The sequence below is a fragment of the Urocitellus parryii genome, chromosome 13, assembly GCF_045843805.1.
Source record: "Urocitellus parryii isolate mUroPar1 chromosome 13, mUroPar1.hap1, whole genome shotgun sequence".
In the NCBI taxonomy this organism is placed as follows: Eukaryota; Metazoa; Chordata; class Mammalia; order Rodentia; family Sciuridae; genus Urocitellus; species Urocitellus parryii.
In genome coordinates this window covers 39,242,246-39,261,251 of record NC_135543.1, presented here as the reverse complement: position 1 = coordinate 39,261,251, position 19,006 = coordinate 39,242,246, and the positions used below count along the sequence as shown (strand labels likewise).

Sequence of the window (19,006 nt, the reverse complement as noted above, 5' to 3'; positions counted from 1 at the left end):
AATGAGTTTGGAGAGGATGAAAGGGAACCTTGGAATCAGTTAGGTGGCAATTATGCTAGGTCAGGTAAGGAAGCTGGGTCAGGACGATGCATTCAGGTATGGGAAAAGAGATTGTTTCAAGGTATAGTTAGGAGATAGAATTGAAGGAAAATGGTATTTGACTGGTGTCATTAAATGAGAGAGGTGACATTAATAATTAAATAATTAAATGACATGAATAAATGAAGTTGCTAATAAGGTACCAAATTTGAAGAGGAATCCACAGAGATATGTTTGGATATGTTAAGCTTGAGCTCTGCCCAGGGGAGATGCTGGGAGGGTGTATAGACTCCCAGTCCAGAGATCAAGAGATTTCTTTAGGGAACCTCTCTTGATGGTTAAATCCATTTTTTTTTTTTTTTTTTTGTACTAGAGATTGAACCCAGGGGTGTTTTACCACTGAGCTGTATCCCAGACCTTTTTATTTTTTACTTTGAGACAGAGTTTCACTAATTGCTGGCCTCAAACTTGAGATCTTCCTGCATCAGCCTTCCCGAGTCCTGGGATTATAGGTGTGTGCCATTACACCCAGCTCTTGACTGTTAAATGTAAACTGGAGCCCTGTCCCACTTTTCCTTAGAACCCTGTGCTCTCCCTTTATACTACTTACCACTCTTTTGTGGGTTTTTTTTTTTTGTTGTTGTTGTTGTTGTTGTTCCATTAGGGTAAAAATGTTGGCTATTTTGCTGATGGTACCTGTGCCCAGTCTTTGAAACTGGAATTTTGCTCCCATCATCCAGAATAGGAAAATAAAATTATCAAAATGGAATTTTAGAAAAACATTAAGTAAATGAAATCTAATTCCAGGAGTCTATATACAGGACTGTTCCTTGCTTCTCTGAGTCAGACAGATTGGGGGCCAGCTGAAGGGTTAGTAGAGATGGAGCACATTTCTTCAGCCACGAGCTCCTGAAAAATTAATTCTTTCTTTTTAAAAATATTTATTTATTTTTTAGTTGTAGTTGGACACAATACCTTTATTTTATTTATTTATTTTTATGTGACACTGAGGATCAAACCCAGGGCCTCGCACGTGCTAGGCAAGTACTCTACTGCTGAGCCACAACCCCAGCTCCAAATTAATTCTTACTGTGGAGGCAGGAAGCCCCCGGAGCCAGAGTGCTGGCATCTTAGCTCTTTAGCTCCTGAGGAGGACAGACCCCCTGATTCTTTCTGCTTGGCCTTCCTGTTAGGTGGGGCCCTCATCCTCTTCGAGTAGGCCATTTCCTTCTGCCTTGTTGCCCCAGAAACCTAGGTGGCTTACCTTCATGTGTCAGCCACAGCTGGGGCCTGGGTAGCATAGCACCTCCTCCAACATTGTACCACCACCTGCAAGTTGGCTCATAGTCAGGGCAATGCATTTTATATGTTAATATAAAACTTTTTGACTATTTATGTAATCTGTTCATGGCTACCTGACTAGAATTTATGCATGGTCTTTGGGGTTCAGACACCCTGAGATCAAACACTTAATTCTCTCAATGCACTCAGTATGATTTTGAGCAAGTTATGAATCTAAGTTGTAGTTTACCTTTTTGTAAAATAAGGAGGAAGATAATGTTGCTACAGAGTCGTTGTGAAGGTATATTATATAAATGTGTCTTTTAGCATAATATCTGGAATATAGTAAAGTAAAAATCAAAAGCTTTTTACATTTTGGAGAAGAGATTATCGCTTATTTTTACTTATTTTTGTCATCATATAAAATTTAGCATGTACAAAATCAAGCTCATGGTATTCCATCACCCACTTCCTTCCCTCACCATTGACATCTGTCAGGAACAACAGCATTCTCTGCATTATCCTGGGTAGAAATCTTCTTCCTTTTTTCAACCACCACCCCCATATATGATTAGTCACACGGATTTTTATTTATCTTTGAGGAACTTATTGCATATGTCTCTTCTTTTCTGTGCTATTCCTGTTGCCAGGTATGCTGCATCTTTCTATGGCCATTTTAGACTTGGCTTATTCTTCAGAGTCTGGGCTAGACTGCCACTTCTCAAGGCCTGGCCATGGTATCTCACTGTGCCCTGTTAATTTCCTGTGTATCTGTGCAGCCTTCTTCCTCTGTTAGATTACCAGCACCTTTAGAGCAGGCATGTGATTTTTTTTTTTTTAAAGAGAGAGAGAGAGAGAGAAAGAGAGAGAATTTTTTAATATTTATTTTTTAGTATTTGGCGGACACATCTTTATTTGTATGTGGTGCTGAGGATCGAACCCGGGCTGCACGCATGCCAGGCAAGCGCGCTACCGCTTGAGCCACATCCCCAGCCCAGGCATATGATTTATGTTTCTTTTGCCATCGCAATGTACAGTGTCTTAGATAATTTTGCGTGTAGACCATGAGCTTATCAATTCATCTATTCGTATACAGTTCCCAGATCAGCAATTTTCCTGAGGAATACTTATCTTTTTGAACAAAGAGTTCAAAGAAAAAGATATGTTTGTTAACAGAAGTAGTAAGGAGATTAGAGGACTTTAATGTGTAAAGCTGGATATTAAAGGTTGTAAACACATCTGTAAAACAATCAACTATATCAGCCCTTGTTTTTATGTTTTAAACAGATATTGTAAAGCAAGGCTTATGGTTTTACTTTTTTACTACCTTTTATTTTGCCTTTTGTTCAACAATGATAACTGTTTCCTTGACACAGTAAATTTCACATTTGAGGCTGAACTTCCGCAGCTTGGGTAAAATGAAGCACAGCGGGTTGACTACTGTACCACAGCTGTACAAAGCTTCCTTTAGTACAAGATCTTATCAGAGTTCTAATGAAACCTTTGGTAGAATGTGTGTTATGTTAGCAACAGATGCCTCATGGTTAGCATCTCTGAATGTATGTCTGTAGGAACAAGGGCTCTTTATTCTGCATTAATAAAAATGCACTGCAAGAGCTGTTTTTTATGTTTGCTCTTCATGGGACCATTAAGTATGCTATGCATTGTGAATTCATATAGTGCTACTGGGTATGTTATAAATCCATGGTATTTATATCTTTACCTAAGGCACAGGGTTTCTTACCATTTTTTTTTCTTTGGGTACCAGGTATTGAACTCAGGGAGACTTGACTACTGAGCCACATCCCCAGACCTGTTTTGTATTTTATTTAGAGACAGGGTCTCACTGAGTTGCTTAGCACCTCACTTTTGCTGAGGCTAGCTTTGAACTTTCGAAATTCTCCTGTCTCAGCCACCTAAACCTGGGGACATCTCTAAAATTCATACATTTATTTTTCTCGCCTCTCTTTACTTCTTTTCTGTTTCTTCTTCCTTCTTAAATTTTTTCCTTCCTTCCTCCTTTCTCTTTTTCTTTACCAGTTTTCTTTCTCTTCTTCCCCCCCCAATCTATTTATATAATGGCATGCAAAAAACAATTTTCAGTTATTATACTTCTTTTCACTTTAAAAGAATAATGCTTTTTACTAAACATGTAAGTCCTCTAAGTATTGGAGATACTTAAAATAGCATTATTCTTCATCATGCCTCGCTCTGTGGTACAGTTTCATGAATGCATCCATTTATTCAGCTGACCCCCTGGTATGGTTTAACTTGAAAGTTATAAAGTTGGGTCACACAAAACTCCTTTTCAACAGTGAGCTTATGTTGAATTTGCTTTTCCATAGGTTTGCCTCAGTGAAATGAGGGCTCACATAAGGACTTGTCAGAAGTACATCGATAAGTATGGACCACTACAAGAACTTGGGGAGACAGCAACAAGGTTTGTTTTAATACAGCATAATTTAGGGCTAGATGTGATATATCTATAAAGAATTTATGATCTGGAAATTTTGACATTTTTATTATGAAAATATGGGGTTATGATTAGGTTCATCACCATAATACCTGGTGCAGGTGATTGTTTGTTAATAGTAATCATTGTCAAAGAATTTTGCTCTATTAAAAATTTTGCATAGGGGAAACCAACTGGAGATTTGGGGCAACTTCCTCAAATGAGTTTGTATTAAGGAAGACCAAAAATAGAATGCAGAACTTAAATTTCTGCTAGGCTCTGTTCTCTAATAGATTCCTGAAGTAGTTTGTGATGAAAAGATTATTCACCTTTACTCTTTCTTTTTCTTTTCTTTTTTTTTGGGGGGGGGGTAGGTACCAGGGATTGAACTCAGGGGCACTCAACCACTGAACTGCATCCCCAGCCCTATTTTGTATTTTATTTACAGACAGGGTTTCACTGAGTTTTTAGCATCTCGCCATTGCTGAGGCTGGCTTTGAACTTGGGATCCTCCTATCTCAGCCTGCTGAGCTGCTGGGATTACAGCTGTGTGCCACTGCACCAGGCTCATCTTTACTCTTTCTTAAAATACTATTTTATTTCTTTACATGTGAGTTGTAACTCTTTTTTTTTTTTTTTGCACCAGGGATTGAACACAGGTGTGCTTCACCATTGAACCACCCATTGAACCACATCCCCAGGCCTTTTATTTTTTGAGACAGGATCTCACGAAGTTGCTTAGGGCCTTGCTAAGTTGCTAAGGCTGGTCTTGAAAATGCAATTCTCCTGCCTTAGCCTACCAAGTCACTGGGATTCAGGCCTGCATCACCATGCCTAACTCATCTTTATTCTTTCTTTTTTTTCTTTTGTGGTACTAAGGAGTTAAACTAGGGGAGCTCTATTACTGACCTATATCTCCAGCCTTTTTATTTTTTATTTTGAGACAGGGTCTCACTAAGTTGCACTGGCAGCCTCAAACTTGCAATCCTCATGCTCCAACCTCCCAAGCTGCTCAGAGTATAGGTGTACACCACCACACCTGGCTTATCACCTTTCCATCACCACTGCTTGGTTTTCCAGCTCCTTCTCTCCCATTTTGCTAGTTTCCTTTAGAAGGAAGTGGCATCTCAGTGTATCTTCTAACAAGGGAAGAACAGGTCTGGGACAGGTATCATGATTCCTTTGCCTTTTTGGTTGGGTGATCCCTATGTGGGGCTGAGGAAGGGTGGAGGTGGTAGTCAGTGTAACAGAGGACATTGATTATTAACTATTTTTTTCTTTAAAAAGGAAAAAGAAACAAATCACTGATGGGAAAGATAGTTTAGTTGTATCAGAGTAATTAGAAAATTTGACGTTATGTCCCTATTAACAAAATTAAGAAGTGATTTGTAATCTCTTGCTTAGGTCATGGCTTTGAAACCATTAAATCTACTTACGCACAGTTTCCCGCCACTGGTATTCAGTATAAGTATAATTTCTTTCTCTTTCCTGAAATTTTAGTTCTACATATTTTAAGAAATATACTCAAAATAGTAAACCTCGTAACCTAAAGTCTAAGTGATCACCCCTTTCCTTTTGTTCTACTAGACACTGCCTTGCAGATGTACCTGTTCTTACAGATTAGTTTTACACTATGATGTTATGCATCTTAAATGAGCACTGTAGCTATAAGCAGACTTTGGCTTCTGCAGGACTGACCACAAGGACCCTTGAGAAGGAAGGATAATAAGTGGGTTAAGAAAGTGTGTGGGTTTGATTGCAAGGTAGATGGGCTTTGTGAAAATTTAAAAATATATGAAAGCTAATTTAAATCCTAATTTCTTTTGCTGGTTATAATTACAGTAAAGAATTTTAAAAATAGATGGAAGTGGAGTCTTAGCTCATTGGTGGAGTGTCTGGGAGGCCCTGAGTTCCATCCCCAGCACTGAAAATAAAAAAAAAAAAAAAAAGAAAGAAAAGAAAATGAGGAGCTTGTCAATCAGTTTTATAGGCCAGATTTATATTTTCATTTATGATCCAAATCTTTGCTTTATAGAAGAATTAACTACATGATTCAAATATTGACAGCTCTCATACAGGAAATTTTTCCAGAGTAACAGTCTCGGGAAACAGGAAATGACATGTATAATGGAAAAGGAGCAAAAGCTTCAAGCTTCTTCCGTACTGTTGCTAAGAAATTAAGGCAATGTTGTCTAATAGAAATGATGTTGATCACATTTAATTTAAAATTTTTCTAGTAGCCACATTCAAAAGATTAAAAGAAACTAGTGAAGCCCTGTGTGGTGGGGCATGCCTACAATCCCAGCCACTCGGGAGGCTGAGGCAGGAGGACGGCCAAGTTTAAGGCCAACCTCAACAGCTTACTGAGACCCTCTCTCAAAATGACAAATATTAAGGGCTGAGGAGTTTGGTAGAACACCTCTGGGTTCAATCCCCAGATACCACTCCCCCCCAAAAAAAATAGAAAAGAAACTAACTTTTAATATATTTTCTTTTAATCTAATATAGTCAAAGTATCATTCAGACATGTAATCAGTATAAAAATTATTGAGATAGTTCACATACCCTTTATTACATTAGGCTTTGAAATTTCAATACGTAAACTCAGTGGTTGAGCACTTGCTCAACGTGCTCTTAAGTGCTGAGCACGTAAGCCTTGGGTTGATCAGTGTGTATTTTATACTTCCAGCATATGACAATTTGGACTCACCGCATTTCATATGCTTAATAGACATATTGGACAGCACAGATGTAAGGGATAATTACTAAGTACTTATAAGGACAGCTGCAGGTGAATTTTCATTCTTCATTGGAAACTAAGAATGTGTAGTGGATACCCCTTAGTGATGCTCGTGGAGTTGGAGAACAAATAACACTCATATCAGATGGTACTTGAATTAGGAAAGAAAAAGGTAACTGAGAGCTGGGTGCTGTGATCATCAATTTCTCAGTTAATGGGTGTTGGATTGCACTTCTCTCCCAAAAGGAATAAAGAGCCTCAAAAATTCTATATAACTCTCTGCCCTGTCCCTGTTAGCACACACATTTACATTTCTCACAGGGAAAAACCTAGGCACCAGCAACATTATCAGGAGAGGAAAAATAGTATTCAATCAGAAAAGAACTAGAATTAGATAATCTACCTAACTTCTCCTCCTTCATTTCCACTTAAGTGATTGAGTACTCTAGCTGCCCACGGTTTTAGTAATGTTTGGAATTCTACTCATGTTTGCAATTTCCAGGTGTGTATGTCCGTTTTGTCAGAGGGAACTGGATGAAGACAGTTTGTTGGATCATTGTATTACTCATCACAGATCAGAAAGGAGACCGGTGGTAAGGACTTTTATGACCATGTCTTTTAGCAGTGTTTTAATTTAAGATGCATTAGAAAATCCATTTAATAGATTTAGTTTCTTCTTTTAACTTCTCCCTCTCCCTCTCTTTCTTGTTTTTATGTGTATGTATGTGTTTGAAGACTGAACCCAGGGCCTCATGCAGGCTAGGCAACTACTGTACCACTGAGCTACATCTTCAGCCCTAGAATTTTAGACTCATTCGTTCTTACTCTGCTTTCACTGTTCTCACACATGGTTCCCTAGTAAGGGAAGTCTAGCAATAAACAAATAATATTGAATCCTTTTAAGAAAACATTTAAAATTCCTCCAGGAAGAAAAAACCTACCCATTTTGAAGCACAATACTACCATCATAAATGTAAGTTTTTAAGTGTCTTACAAAGTTAAGAGCAGAGGTAAGAATTTTTTTCATTTAAGAAACGTTGTTAATTTTAAGAAACCTAAAACATTCTGTTATTCTGTCTTTCTCTCTGAAATACTTTTATTTTTTATATCAGACAGGGATATTTTCTTCTGACATTTCCAAGGACTCTCACTCTCTTTGACATTCCAAAAAAGGAGACCAAGTGGACCACAAAAGAAGAAGGGTTTTTTAATAGGCTCTCTGTAAAGCATACAGTCCTTGAGTACTAATTCCTTGTGAATCTAGATTGTTCTAAAGATGGTAACTGCTTTATAGAGTTTTCCAAAATGAAAAAAAAAAGGCTTTGTTTTTTAGATCTCTCAACATCTTAACTTTCCATCTGTATCTATTGATGTTTCTCTTATCCAACAGTTAAAATAAAATATAGTGCTCCAAGAATGCTTAGGTTCAGGGAAGGATCAAGCAGTGGTGCACATCTGTAACTCAGGAGGCTGAGGCAGGAGGGTTGCAAGTTGGAGGTCCGTCTGGGCAACATAGCAAAAGTGTGTTTCAAAAAAAAAAAAAAAAAAACAGTTTAAAAGGGTGGGGATATAGCTCAATGGTAAAGCATCCCTGGGTTCAATCCCCATTATTTAACAATTATTTTAGATAATTGAATGCTATCAGAGCTATTCATTATTTAGCATTTTACTAGCTTTAAAAAAAAAAAGATTAAGACATACTCTGGTTTGATAATGATTCTCAGTAAAATAAAATCCTTGAGAGACTTTTCTCTGTAGGTACTGGAATTAAGAAAGGTGATCCTAACCACAACCTAGGTATTACAGCCAGAATTTCAAACTTATTTCCTTCTATTTCATCTTTTTTTTTTTTTAAAAAAAAAAGGAAATCACATTTTCTTTAAGGCAATGTTTCTCAACCATTCTGCATCAGAGTCACCCAGAGGGCTTGCTTAGGCAGAGATGCCTGGGTCCTGCCCACTAGAGTGTCTGATTTAGTCAATCTGGGCTGGTGTCAAAGAATAAAGAATTTGCATTTCTTTCTTTCTTTCTACTTATTTTTTTCCCAAAGATGGACATTAAACCCAGGACCTCATACTAGCGATCTACCGTAGAGCTACACCCCAGCCCCCACATTTGCATTTCTAATAAGTTCTTTCAGGTGATGCAGATGCTGTAGGTCTGAGGACCTCATCCTGAGAATCACTGTTTTCTTTAAAACATTGAAGAAAAGTCAAGCTAGACATATGACTGATTTTTCATTGATTGCTGTTGTTGACCTGTGTTGAATATTCCTAGAGATTTGGAGAATAAATATCCTTCTCAAAGGATCTTCTCATCTGATTAAAAGTGGAAGGAAACATTTGTTTCCAAACATATTGGCAGTGGATTTTATTTTAATCCCCTTTACACATCCTATGTCAGGAGATCTATCCCCTTTTCTTAGCAAAGAGATCACTTTGGGTCCTCAGTTTAATCATCTGTAAAACAAAGGTAGAGAACATCACTCAATGGTGTTGGTTATTTTTTGCATTTTAGTTTCTCGAGAGAACAATTAATGAAGATTTATTACATGTAAAGGGACAATTTGTAATCAATAGGACCAGAGAATATAAACCCCAGGGCTATGAGAGGTCAACTGAAGGCACCAGTAGGAAAGGATGAGGCTCTTCCCTAAACTACCAGCTCATAATTCTGTACCAGCAGATCATCTGCTGGGTGTTGGCCTACATGGCAAATGGACTGTGAGCTCATCTACTGAGGACCTGCCCTCTGGGGTAATTTTAGAAATAATTCTCAAATCCCTTTGCTTAAAATTCCAGGTTTTCATTATCTCTGTCCTCCACCAGATTCTAACAAGCTCCTTCATGGTTGGGACCAGGGCTCAGTAGTCATTTCTGACTTCTGGCTCTTGGCACAGGGAATACAGAAACCATGTTAGCTGCTCAAGTAAATATTGAGCAAAACTGGTCCCAACTTATTCTCCCAAAGTCATCAACAACCACTTCCACCAACATGCCCTACCTTCAGTCACGTTGAGTTTTTGCCATTGCTTAAGCTGGCCCTGTCCTTTTAGGAGTTCCTGCTTTGTCTACATCCTTTCCTCTGCCTGTGATGGTTTCCCCCACTGGCCTGGTTAGCTTATTCTTTAAAACTCACCTCTGTGACCAGCAGTTCTGCTGAGCCTGTCCCGACTTCCTGGGCAAAATCAGTGATTCCCTTTTCAGGTCCCTTGTCCAAGGTCTTGAGTTGTTGTCTGTTCATATCTTGAATGTAATACCTGCTGTGCTGTATTGAAAGTATCTGCTTAACCCATAATGGCAACCTTTTATTACTGTGCCAAGGACTGGACTTCATAATATTACACAATATATTATTTTAAACCTATCAATAGCCCTGGAGCATAGGAATGATTCTCATTTTGCAGATTAAGATTAATTATTTGCCAAGGATATTTTAGTGGGAAGTTGAGATGAAATTGGAAACTATCTTCTGGATACTGGAAATACTAGAGTCAATACAACAAATGTGGTTTCTTTCTGCAGGGAGCCCCAACTCATTGAGGACAGGAATCATATAGAAGTAAATGTATGACAATTGTTGAGTTCCTAGTACAGATATGGTTCGTTAAAGACATTGTCTCTAAATACAACAGCTATCCTGCAAGGTGTGTAGTAGCTTCCCTATCTCATAGAAGAGGAAATAATATGCCTAAGGTCACACATCTAGTATGGTTTGAATCTAAAGTTGTCTGACTTCAAAAAACTATGTTGTAAGCCAGGGGTGGTATAATTATAATGCACCAATTCTAAAAATAAATATAAATATTAAGGAGGTTAGAGTAGAGGAAGGGGATCCTGGGTAGGGAAAGGGGAAGTACTAGGGAATTAAGTGGACCAAACTATGTTTTGTGCATATGTGAATATGTCATGTATAGTTATTATGCACTAATAAAAACAAAAGAGTCATTTTAGCCATTAGGGAAATGCAAATTAAAACCATAACGAGACACCACTACACACCTATCAAAATAGCTAAAAAATTTTGACAACATCAAATACTGGTGAGAATGAGGAAAAACTGAGTAATTCACACATTGCTGCCATGATGTAAGATAGTATAGCCACTCTGGAAAACAGTTTGGCAGTGGGTTTTTTTTTTTTGTTGTTGTTGTTTTTAAAGTTAGACATACACTTACCAAATGACCAAGATTTCAAACTTCTAGAAATTTATCCTAGAGAAATGAAAACTTACTTTTATACAAACATCTGTATACAAATATCTGTTGCATTTTCATCAGTAACAACCCCAAATTGGAAACAATCCATATGCCCTCTAAAAGGTAAATGGATAAATAAATTGGGACATCCATACCATGGGCTATTTCTTAGAAATGACAAGGAAGGAACAACTTAGATGGCCCTCATGGTCATTGTACTCAGTGGAAGAAGACAATCTCAAACAATTAAATGTTGTCTAGTTCTATTCATACAGCATTCTCAAAACGATGAGATTATAGAGGTGGAGGACTGATCAGTGGGCGCCAGGACTTATGGAGGGAAGAGGAAGTAAAAAGATAGCAGCACAGTGCAGTTCCTTGTAGTGGCAGGAAGATTTTGTGTTTTGATGTGACAGTGGTTATACGAATCTCTACATGTGATACGATTTCATAAAACTGCACATATACATTTAAAAATTGAATATGTGGGCTGGGGATGGGGCTCAAGCGGTAGCGCGCTCGTCTGGCATGTGTGCGGCCCGGGTTCGATCCTCAGCACCACATACCAACAAAGATGTTGTGTCCACCGATAACTAAAAAAAATATATATATATATTAAAAATTCTCTCTCTCTCTCTCTCTCTCTCTCTCTCTCTCTCTCTCTCTCTCTCCCTCCCTCCATCACTCTCTCTCTCTTTAAAAAAAAAAATTGAATATGTGCAAAAACTGGCAGAATGTAAGGTCTGACCAGTTTAATTTCACATCATGTACAACCACAAGAATGGGAAGTTATACTCCATGTATGTGTAATATGTCAAAATACATTCTACTGTCATGCATAACTAAAAAGAAAAAATAAAAAAAATTAAAAGATAAAAATAATGTAAGGTCTGAGCCTAGTTAATTGCCAGTTTCCTAGTTTCAACAATGCAGTATGCTGATGTCAGATGTTACTATTTGGGGAAGCTGGATGATAAGGACATGGGACCTCTGCACTACTTTTATAATTTCTCGCAAATTTATAAATATGTCAAAATGAAAAAAAATGATACTGGGGTTTGAATCCAGGGTTACTTTACCACTGAGCTACAGCTTAGTCTTTTATTTATTTATTTATTTATTTATTTATTTATTTATTTTGATACAGGGTTTTCCTAAGTTACTGAGGCTGATCTTGAACTTATAATCCTCCTCCTCAACCTCCTGAGTCCTGGGGTTACAGGCATGTATCATGGTGCCCACAGAAACATATTTCTTTAAGAGCCCTAAATAGCTATTAAATTAGAAAAATATGTGTAAATATTAATAACTAATTCTGGTATTTTGTAACCTGTATTGCTAATGGCAATACAAAAAACTACAGAGCAATAGATATTATAAACTGTAAATGTTCAGCAGTTTTGTCATAAGTATCTCCATTTCTGGCCTAAATAATCCCCTAAAAGGTGCACACCATAGAAAATGTCATTTGTAACATCAACTTATCCACATACCAAAAAAACTAAGTATTTCAAGAGGTAGGCAACTAATTCAGTAAGTTATGGCCCATCTACTAACTAATATTGTTTAAATAAAAAAATTATGCCTATGGCCAGGCATAGTGGTACACACCTGTAATCCTAGCAACTTGGGAGGCCAAGGCAGGAGGATTGCACATTAAAGGCCAGCTGGACAACGTAGCAAGAACATGTCTCAAAATGAAATTTAGAAAGGGCTGAGGATGTACCATAGTTGTAGAGCACTTGCCTAGCACATGCAAAGACCTGGGTTCAATCCCCAGCACTGCCAAAAAAAGATTGATTAAATATGAAGCAGTTTAACTTTATATATGCAAACAGACAAGGAATAATTTGAAGAAATGAATGCAATTTTATTTGTTTAATATTGCTTTTAATAGTTATGCAGTTTAACCCTACAATATTAAGATAGAGTGAATGGAATTATAAAAGTTAAAATTTACTTTGAATAGTTACTTATTTTTTTTAATTATAATGCTATTAATTAAAATTCTTTCTTGAACTCTTGGTGTTGGTTCTTTCCAGTTCTGTCCACTTTGCCGTTTAATACCCAATGAGAATCCAAGCAGCTTCAATGGCAGTTTAATAAGACACCTGCAAGTTAGCCACACTTTGTTCTATGACGATTTCATAGTAAGTATATTTTCTAACTTTCACATGATATTTTTATGCTGTGTATGTTAAACTTACCTTTTAAATCCAAGTGAATAAAATTATAGAGGAAAAATGTGTTTGTAGCTAACGGGTTAAGTATCAGCATTAAGAATGAAAACATGAAATTCAAGTATTTTATAAATTTGACTATTGATATTAAAGTGGTTTTCTATCCTGGACAAAATTATTTTCTTTGTGATCTAGGTAATCACGCATTATAAATATATTCAGGTTTAATTTTTAAATTATTTTAATTTTGATTCTAGTCCCTCCTTTTACATAGTTATAATTTTTGTGACATTGTGGACTTACATAGCTGAGATGCTCAGAGTTATGTATCCAATTATTTTTATGAGTACATTGAATGTCTATAATAGATATGATATTATCAGGCTAGTAACACTAGCCTTCTCATTTTTTATTTAAATTTTATAAAACATAAAACTATTGTTTATTTTAAACATTTTTTGGGCTGGGGATATAGCTCAATTGCCTCACATGCACAAAGCCCTGGGTTCAATCCTTAGCACCACAAAAAAAAAAAAAAAAAAAAAAATTTTGTACTCAGAATTGGACCCAATTACCACTGAGTCACATCCCAGCCCCCTTTATTTTTTTATTTTGAGACAGGATCTTGCTAAAGTGCTGAGGCTGGCTTTGAACTTGCAATCCTCCTGTGTCAAGCTTCCCGGCTGAAATTTTTAAACTAAAAATTTATTACAAAAAATTTTAAACGTGAAATTAGACAGAAAAATATAATGAAACTTGATATACTCATCACCTAGCCTCAATTACCAAACCATGGCCAATCCTGTCATGTTGAATATTTTTGAAGATGGAGGTATAGTTACATGTAGTATTAATAGTTTTAATACTTTAAATATATTTCTCATTATCAGAAATGATAATAGCAAGCAAATGGTTTTACTTTGGTCCATGTGTTGTCATGTGTGAAGAATGCATTGTTTCAGCAAAAAAGTATTAACATTTATTAATGTAGTGGGGGAAGTTATTACTAGTATTTTATTCTGAAATAAAATATTTTTATTGTAATGGAGTCAAGTTTGGATTTGCACATAATTTTCACATGTTTTTGATTGTTTTCTTTTTATACAATTTCAAGATACAATTTAATCATTGTTGAGGACTATTGTTTGAAAATTTTCTCCCTGCTTTCTTATTCATTGTGGTTATCCAAATTGGACTCAAGGAGCCTAGGTTCTGAGTTAGGTCTAAGTAATAACTCTCAGGCTGAGCAACCTTGGGGAATGTATTTAACCTCTGAATTTCATTTTGTTTATTTGCAAAGTAGAAAAGTAAAAGCATCTACTCTAAAAAGCTTTTGTGAGGATTAAATGAGAGTGCATAGAAAGTTATTTATTTGCACAATTCGGGCACGGATGATAGGCAAGTTGAAGACTGGCAAGGAATAAGTGGGATTATTAGGACCACTTGAAGAATTGCACAAGGCACGTGACAGAGGCTAAATATTCTCTGCTCAGCTTTTCTAATAGTCTTTACTGGCCCCATATGGTACACAAGGCCTCAGCATAACCTGGTTCTGGTCCTGTGTTCTTGTCAGTAATACAAAGGGGTTCCTCTTTATCTAAGCTCTCTAAGATGTTCTAAAAGCCAGATTGGTTGTATGCCTTTCTAGCCAGTAATGTTCAGTCCATCTTTATCAAGATCTTTAGAGAAAGTATGACTGGTCACTTTGAGAATACTTTCTCGCTACTCAAAACCATCTTTATGGGTATGGAAGTGAACTTGAATTAATGTTATTTTGATTTCTGTTTTTTAAGCTACTAGATAAACCATATATGTACTTTATGCATATTATTTTATTGCTTCCAGAAACTCTCTTAAGGTGAAATTGTATTTTTATCCTCATTTAACTGTGAAATATCTGAAGCTCAAAGGCTAAGAAAATTGCCTAAGAGTAAGCCAGTAATGAGACCAGACTGGTGCTCCACTGTGCTTTGGATTTTGCTTCTCTGTTTTAAAGTGGTCTTCCAGGAGATTTCACTTTTTGTTGGTTGTTTATTGTAGAGGAGGAGAGAGATTGCAGAGGATGGGGTTCATAATACTTTATATTTTATTAACAGAATGTGTTGGTATCAAGTTTTGAATTCCATTTGACTCATGGAGAGACAATAAAAGACATTTTTTTAAATAAATAGATATTTAGTAGTACTGTTGGCATTGTGAATCCTAGGGGGAGATATATCTACATCTCTATATATCTATCTGCTTTTTTCCCTGCAGCGCTAAGGATAGAACCCAGGGTCTTGCACATGCTAGGCAGGTGTTCTACCATCGAGCTATGCCCCCAGTCCCCTAAGGGATGTTTTAATTTACTCCATTTATGTGTTATATGTTATGTGAGATATAGAAGTCTGCCCAGAATTTTTAGCATTGTCTGTAAAACTGTTAATTAGGTCAGATAAAACTTGAAATTCCAAATCAAGATTATTTTATTATGACAGGAACTAGTTAATTGCTAGTCCAGTAAAGGGAAATAGAAAATGTTCTAGCTCTAAAGCAAAAGTCCCGGGCTTAGTGCCAGGCTTTGTGAAACCTTGAACAAGTCAGGTAGCTCAGGATTTTAATTTCCTGAAAAATGAGATCTTTGCATTGACCAACATTGTCCATTTCTCTTTTTGGTACCAGGATTGAATCCGGGGATACTTAACCATGGAGCCACATTCCCAGCCCTTTTTATATTTTATTTAGAGAGAGGGTCTCCTTAAGTTGTTTAGGGGCTCACTAAGTTGCTGAGGCTAGCTTTGAACTTGTGATCCTCCTGCCTTAGCCTTCCAAACTGCTAAGATTACAGGCATGTGCCACTGCAACATCCTCCAATTTCTGATACACTGTTGATTGTGATATTTCTAATTATTCTTCTTTATTGTAGGATTTTAATATAATTGAGGAAGCTCTTATCCGAAGAGTCTTAGACCGGTCACTTCTTGAATATGTGAATCACTCGAACACCACATAATTTTATTAAGAGGAAGGGGAAAGGGACCATTCAATAGCAACATTTAAAATGCTGCTTGAACAATTGGAGGGAAGTTGTCAAGGTTTGATGGAGAAAAATGTATAACCCAGTTATATGTTTGTCCATTCTTATTGTTACAGTGCATTCAAAAACTGCTTTCATTTTGATGGTTTAAGTCTGTTTTGCATTCTTGAGTTTCTCAGACATTTAACAAGAAATAGTCTCTGTCCGTCATTAATTATGGAAGAAATACAGGCTGAGTATGTAGGTGGAGGATCTCTATTTGTGAAAAGGATGACATCATTTGGAATGCGACATTCATAGTTAGGCAAGACAACTGATCTTTGTTCTATGTAAAAAGAGGAAGAGTGGAACAAAGTGTAGACACTCAAGAAATATGAAATCTGTTCCAATGATTTTTTTCTAATCTCTAATAAAATAACATGAATAATCTTGTATGGGAGTAGGAAAGGAAATTTTGATGTCAGCAGTCCATTTAACAGATATTCTATAACAGATATTACATAATACTATAACAATAAATTCTGTGTTAGAAACGTATGTAATTCCTTGACTTGTTATAACTGAACACATAAGAATTTATTATTATATTTTTTAAATATTTGTAGCTTATTATTTAGAAATTTCTATAATATAGATAATTTCTTAAGAATCGTCAGTTGATATTTACAGTAAAAGGATTTATACCCATCATTTTTAATAGAAACCCTAAGGGCTTTATTTTAAATTTTAACCTTTTAAAATTATAAAATAAAACACCAAAGCTGAAAAGCAGACACAAAATTTATAGCTAATGCATTATTGTAAGAAACATTCTTTTAGAACTCTGCCAGTCAACCCATTTGTCCTCTTGTATCACAATTGCAATCCCGTAAAAGCAGCCACTACACTGATTTTTACAATAATGACTTTCCTGCATTTTCAATAATTTAATCACCTAGGGCATATCTTTCTATTTTAATCTTATTCATTTAAAATTGTTTCATTTGATTTATATTTCGCAGGGACTGGAGCCATAGCTAGGCAGTGGAACACTTGCCTAGCTTGCTAAAGGCCCTGAGTTCAATCCCCAGCACTGTAAACAAACAAACAAAAACAAGATATATGTTTCATACCTCTCTTTGATCTGTAGGTTCCTCCTTCCTTCCTTTTTTTTTCTTAAAATTTCCTTGATGAAGAACCTGACTTAGAGAGATTCTCACAATTTGTATTTTACTGATTGAATACTCATGACACAATTCAATAGATGCCTCCGAATATTGGCACATGGATCCAGAGTTTTGATTAGACTCAAGTTTGCTCTTTTTGCAAGACTTTGGGTCATGGTATGTTCTTTCATCAGAGGGCACCTGCTTTTTCCCCCTTTATTTATTCATATATGTTGCAGACTGGGGATTGAACCCAGGGCCTCATGGATGCTATTCAAGTGTTCTACCACTGAGCTATATCCCCAGATCTATTTTTAGATCTTATTTCAAGTCAGGGTCTTGCTAAGTTGCCCAGCTGACCTCAAGCTTGCAATCCTCCTGCCTCAAACTCCCAAGTAGCTTGGATTACAGGCATGCACCACATACTTGGCTTTTTTTTCCCCTTTTATGTACCAGTTTTCGAAATGATAAAGGTGTTCATTATCTTCCAGAAATCACTTTAAAAAAAAAAGTATTATAGAGTAATATATTTAAACATATTTGATGGGCTTCAGTGCATTACAAATATAACTGTATAGAGACTCCAGTTGTTTAATTTATGGCCATCAAGAGCTTAGTCAAGACAGTTCTGAGACCTTTTGACACTTTAATGGATTCTTTGCTATCCTATATGACAAGATACTTCAGGGTGAACATGTATGTGAACTTGTATGTTTCCTGCTCCAGACATTGAATCAGTCATTTCTTTAAGGGCCTGGTTTTTTGCTGTGAGAAATGGTATTTCAAACCATACTGTGGACTCTAAGGATGCTCCTTGCTACTAGATTGGTCATTGTTTCAAGGAGAGAGCTAGGAATTATCTGTATGTTTTTAAAGATAAAACACTTGATAAGTTTCTTTGCTGCTTCCAAATAAAATTTGGTAGTATAGGGTTTTTACCTAAATTTTCTATTCCAAGAATATTCTGTACTTCCCTACTAAAAATCTTGTTTTTCTGGGCTGGGGTTGTGGCTCAAATGGTAGAGTGCTCACCTAGCACACATGAGGCACTGGGTTTGATCCTCAGCACCACATAAAAAAAAAATAAAATAAAGTTGTTGTGTCCACCTAAAACTAAAAAATAAATATTAAAAAATCTTGGTTTTCAAGGACACAGAACATGATAGAATAAACCATGATTACCCACTTCTTTATTTACCTTTCACATGCAACTGCGTCAGAATAACAATACTAATACGATCATAACCAATGTCATAACCACAACAACAAAAAATTTATTTGCTCTCCCCATTTTCCCTCTTTAAAAGTTGTATTATGTCAACATTTTTAGAACATTGGTATAATATACTTTAGTTTCTCCATTTTATCTCCAATTTAGTCTGGCCTCTTCAAGTAATGATATATTTAACATTTGCTACCATTCTTCATTCAATGGCTCTATTTTTCATATCTGGCTCTTTTAGTGACACTTCTAGGCTGTAGATTAATATTCCAATCTTGAAAGGAAGAAAAGATGCAAATAAAGGTTAGTAGTACCAACTCCTGAGGATAAAAGAGTTAGCTTTTAATTGTAATTACTTAATTTAATTGTAATCCTTGATAAATTTACTTTTCTCCTTGGACATAAATATAATCATACTCATGGAGCCCCTAATTTTCTATACCAAGTTACCCCTAACTCACTAAGTCTTGCTACTGTTTTTCCAACCAGTGGAAGGTAATTGGAAAAATGTAAAGCCAAATAAAGTCTATAGGGCTTCATGTCCTCATTTTACTTTTTATTTTTTTGATGGTGCTAGGGGTCCAACCCAGGGCCTCATGCACCTAGTCACATGTTCTGCCACTGGAACTGTACCCCCAGCCACATCCTGCATTTTAATTTTAGATAATGATTTCAAACTTTCTTTCACAGTTGCTAGCAAATAACAACAGATTTTTAGTTTCACAACCTCTCA

General features: G+C 36.3%; 1 protein-coding gene across 1 annotated transcript in view; it reads left to right on the top strand.

The window, feature by feature from the left end:
- Nucleotides 1–16,499, top strand: part of Rnf125 (ring finger protein 125) — a 36,496-nt gene extending 19,997 nt beyond the window's left edge. The window contains exons 3-6 of the mRNA XM_026400759.1: nucleotides 3,666–3,760; nucleotides 7,015–7,105; nucleotides 12,753–12,860; nucleotides 15,796–16,499. Of these exons, the coding sequence (XP_026256544.1) occupies nucleotides 3,666–3,760; nucleotides 7,015–7,105; nucleotides 12,753–12,860; nucleotides 15,796–15,882 (381 nt within the window). The 3' untranslated portion in view covers nucleotides 15,883–16,499. The remainder of the gene's footprint in view (nucleotides 1–3,665; nucleotides 3,761–7,014; nucleotides 7,106–12,752; nucleotides 12,861–15,795) is intronic.
- The last annotated feature ends 2,507 nt before the right edge of the window (nucleotides 16,500–19,006 follow it).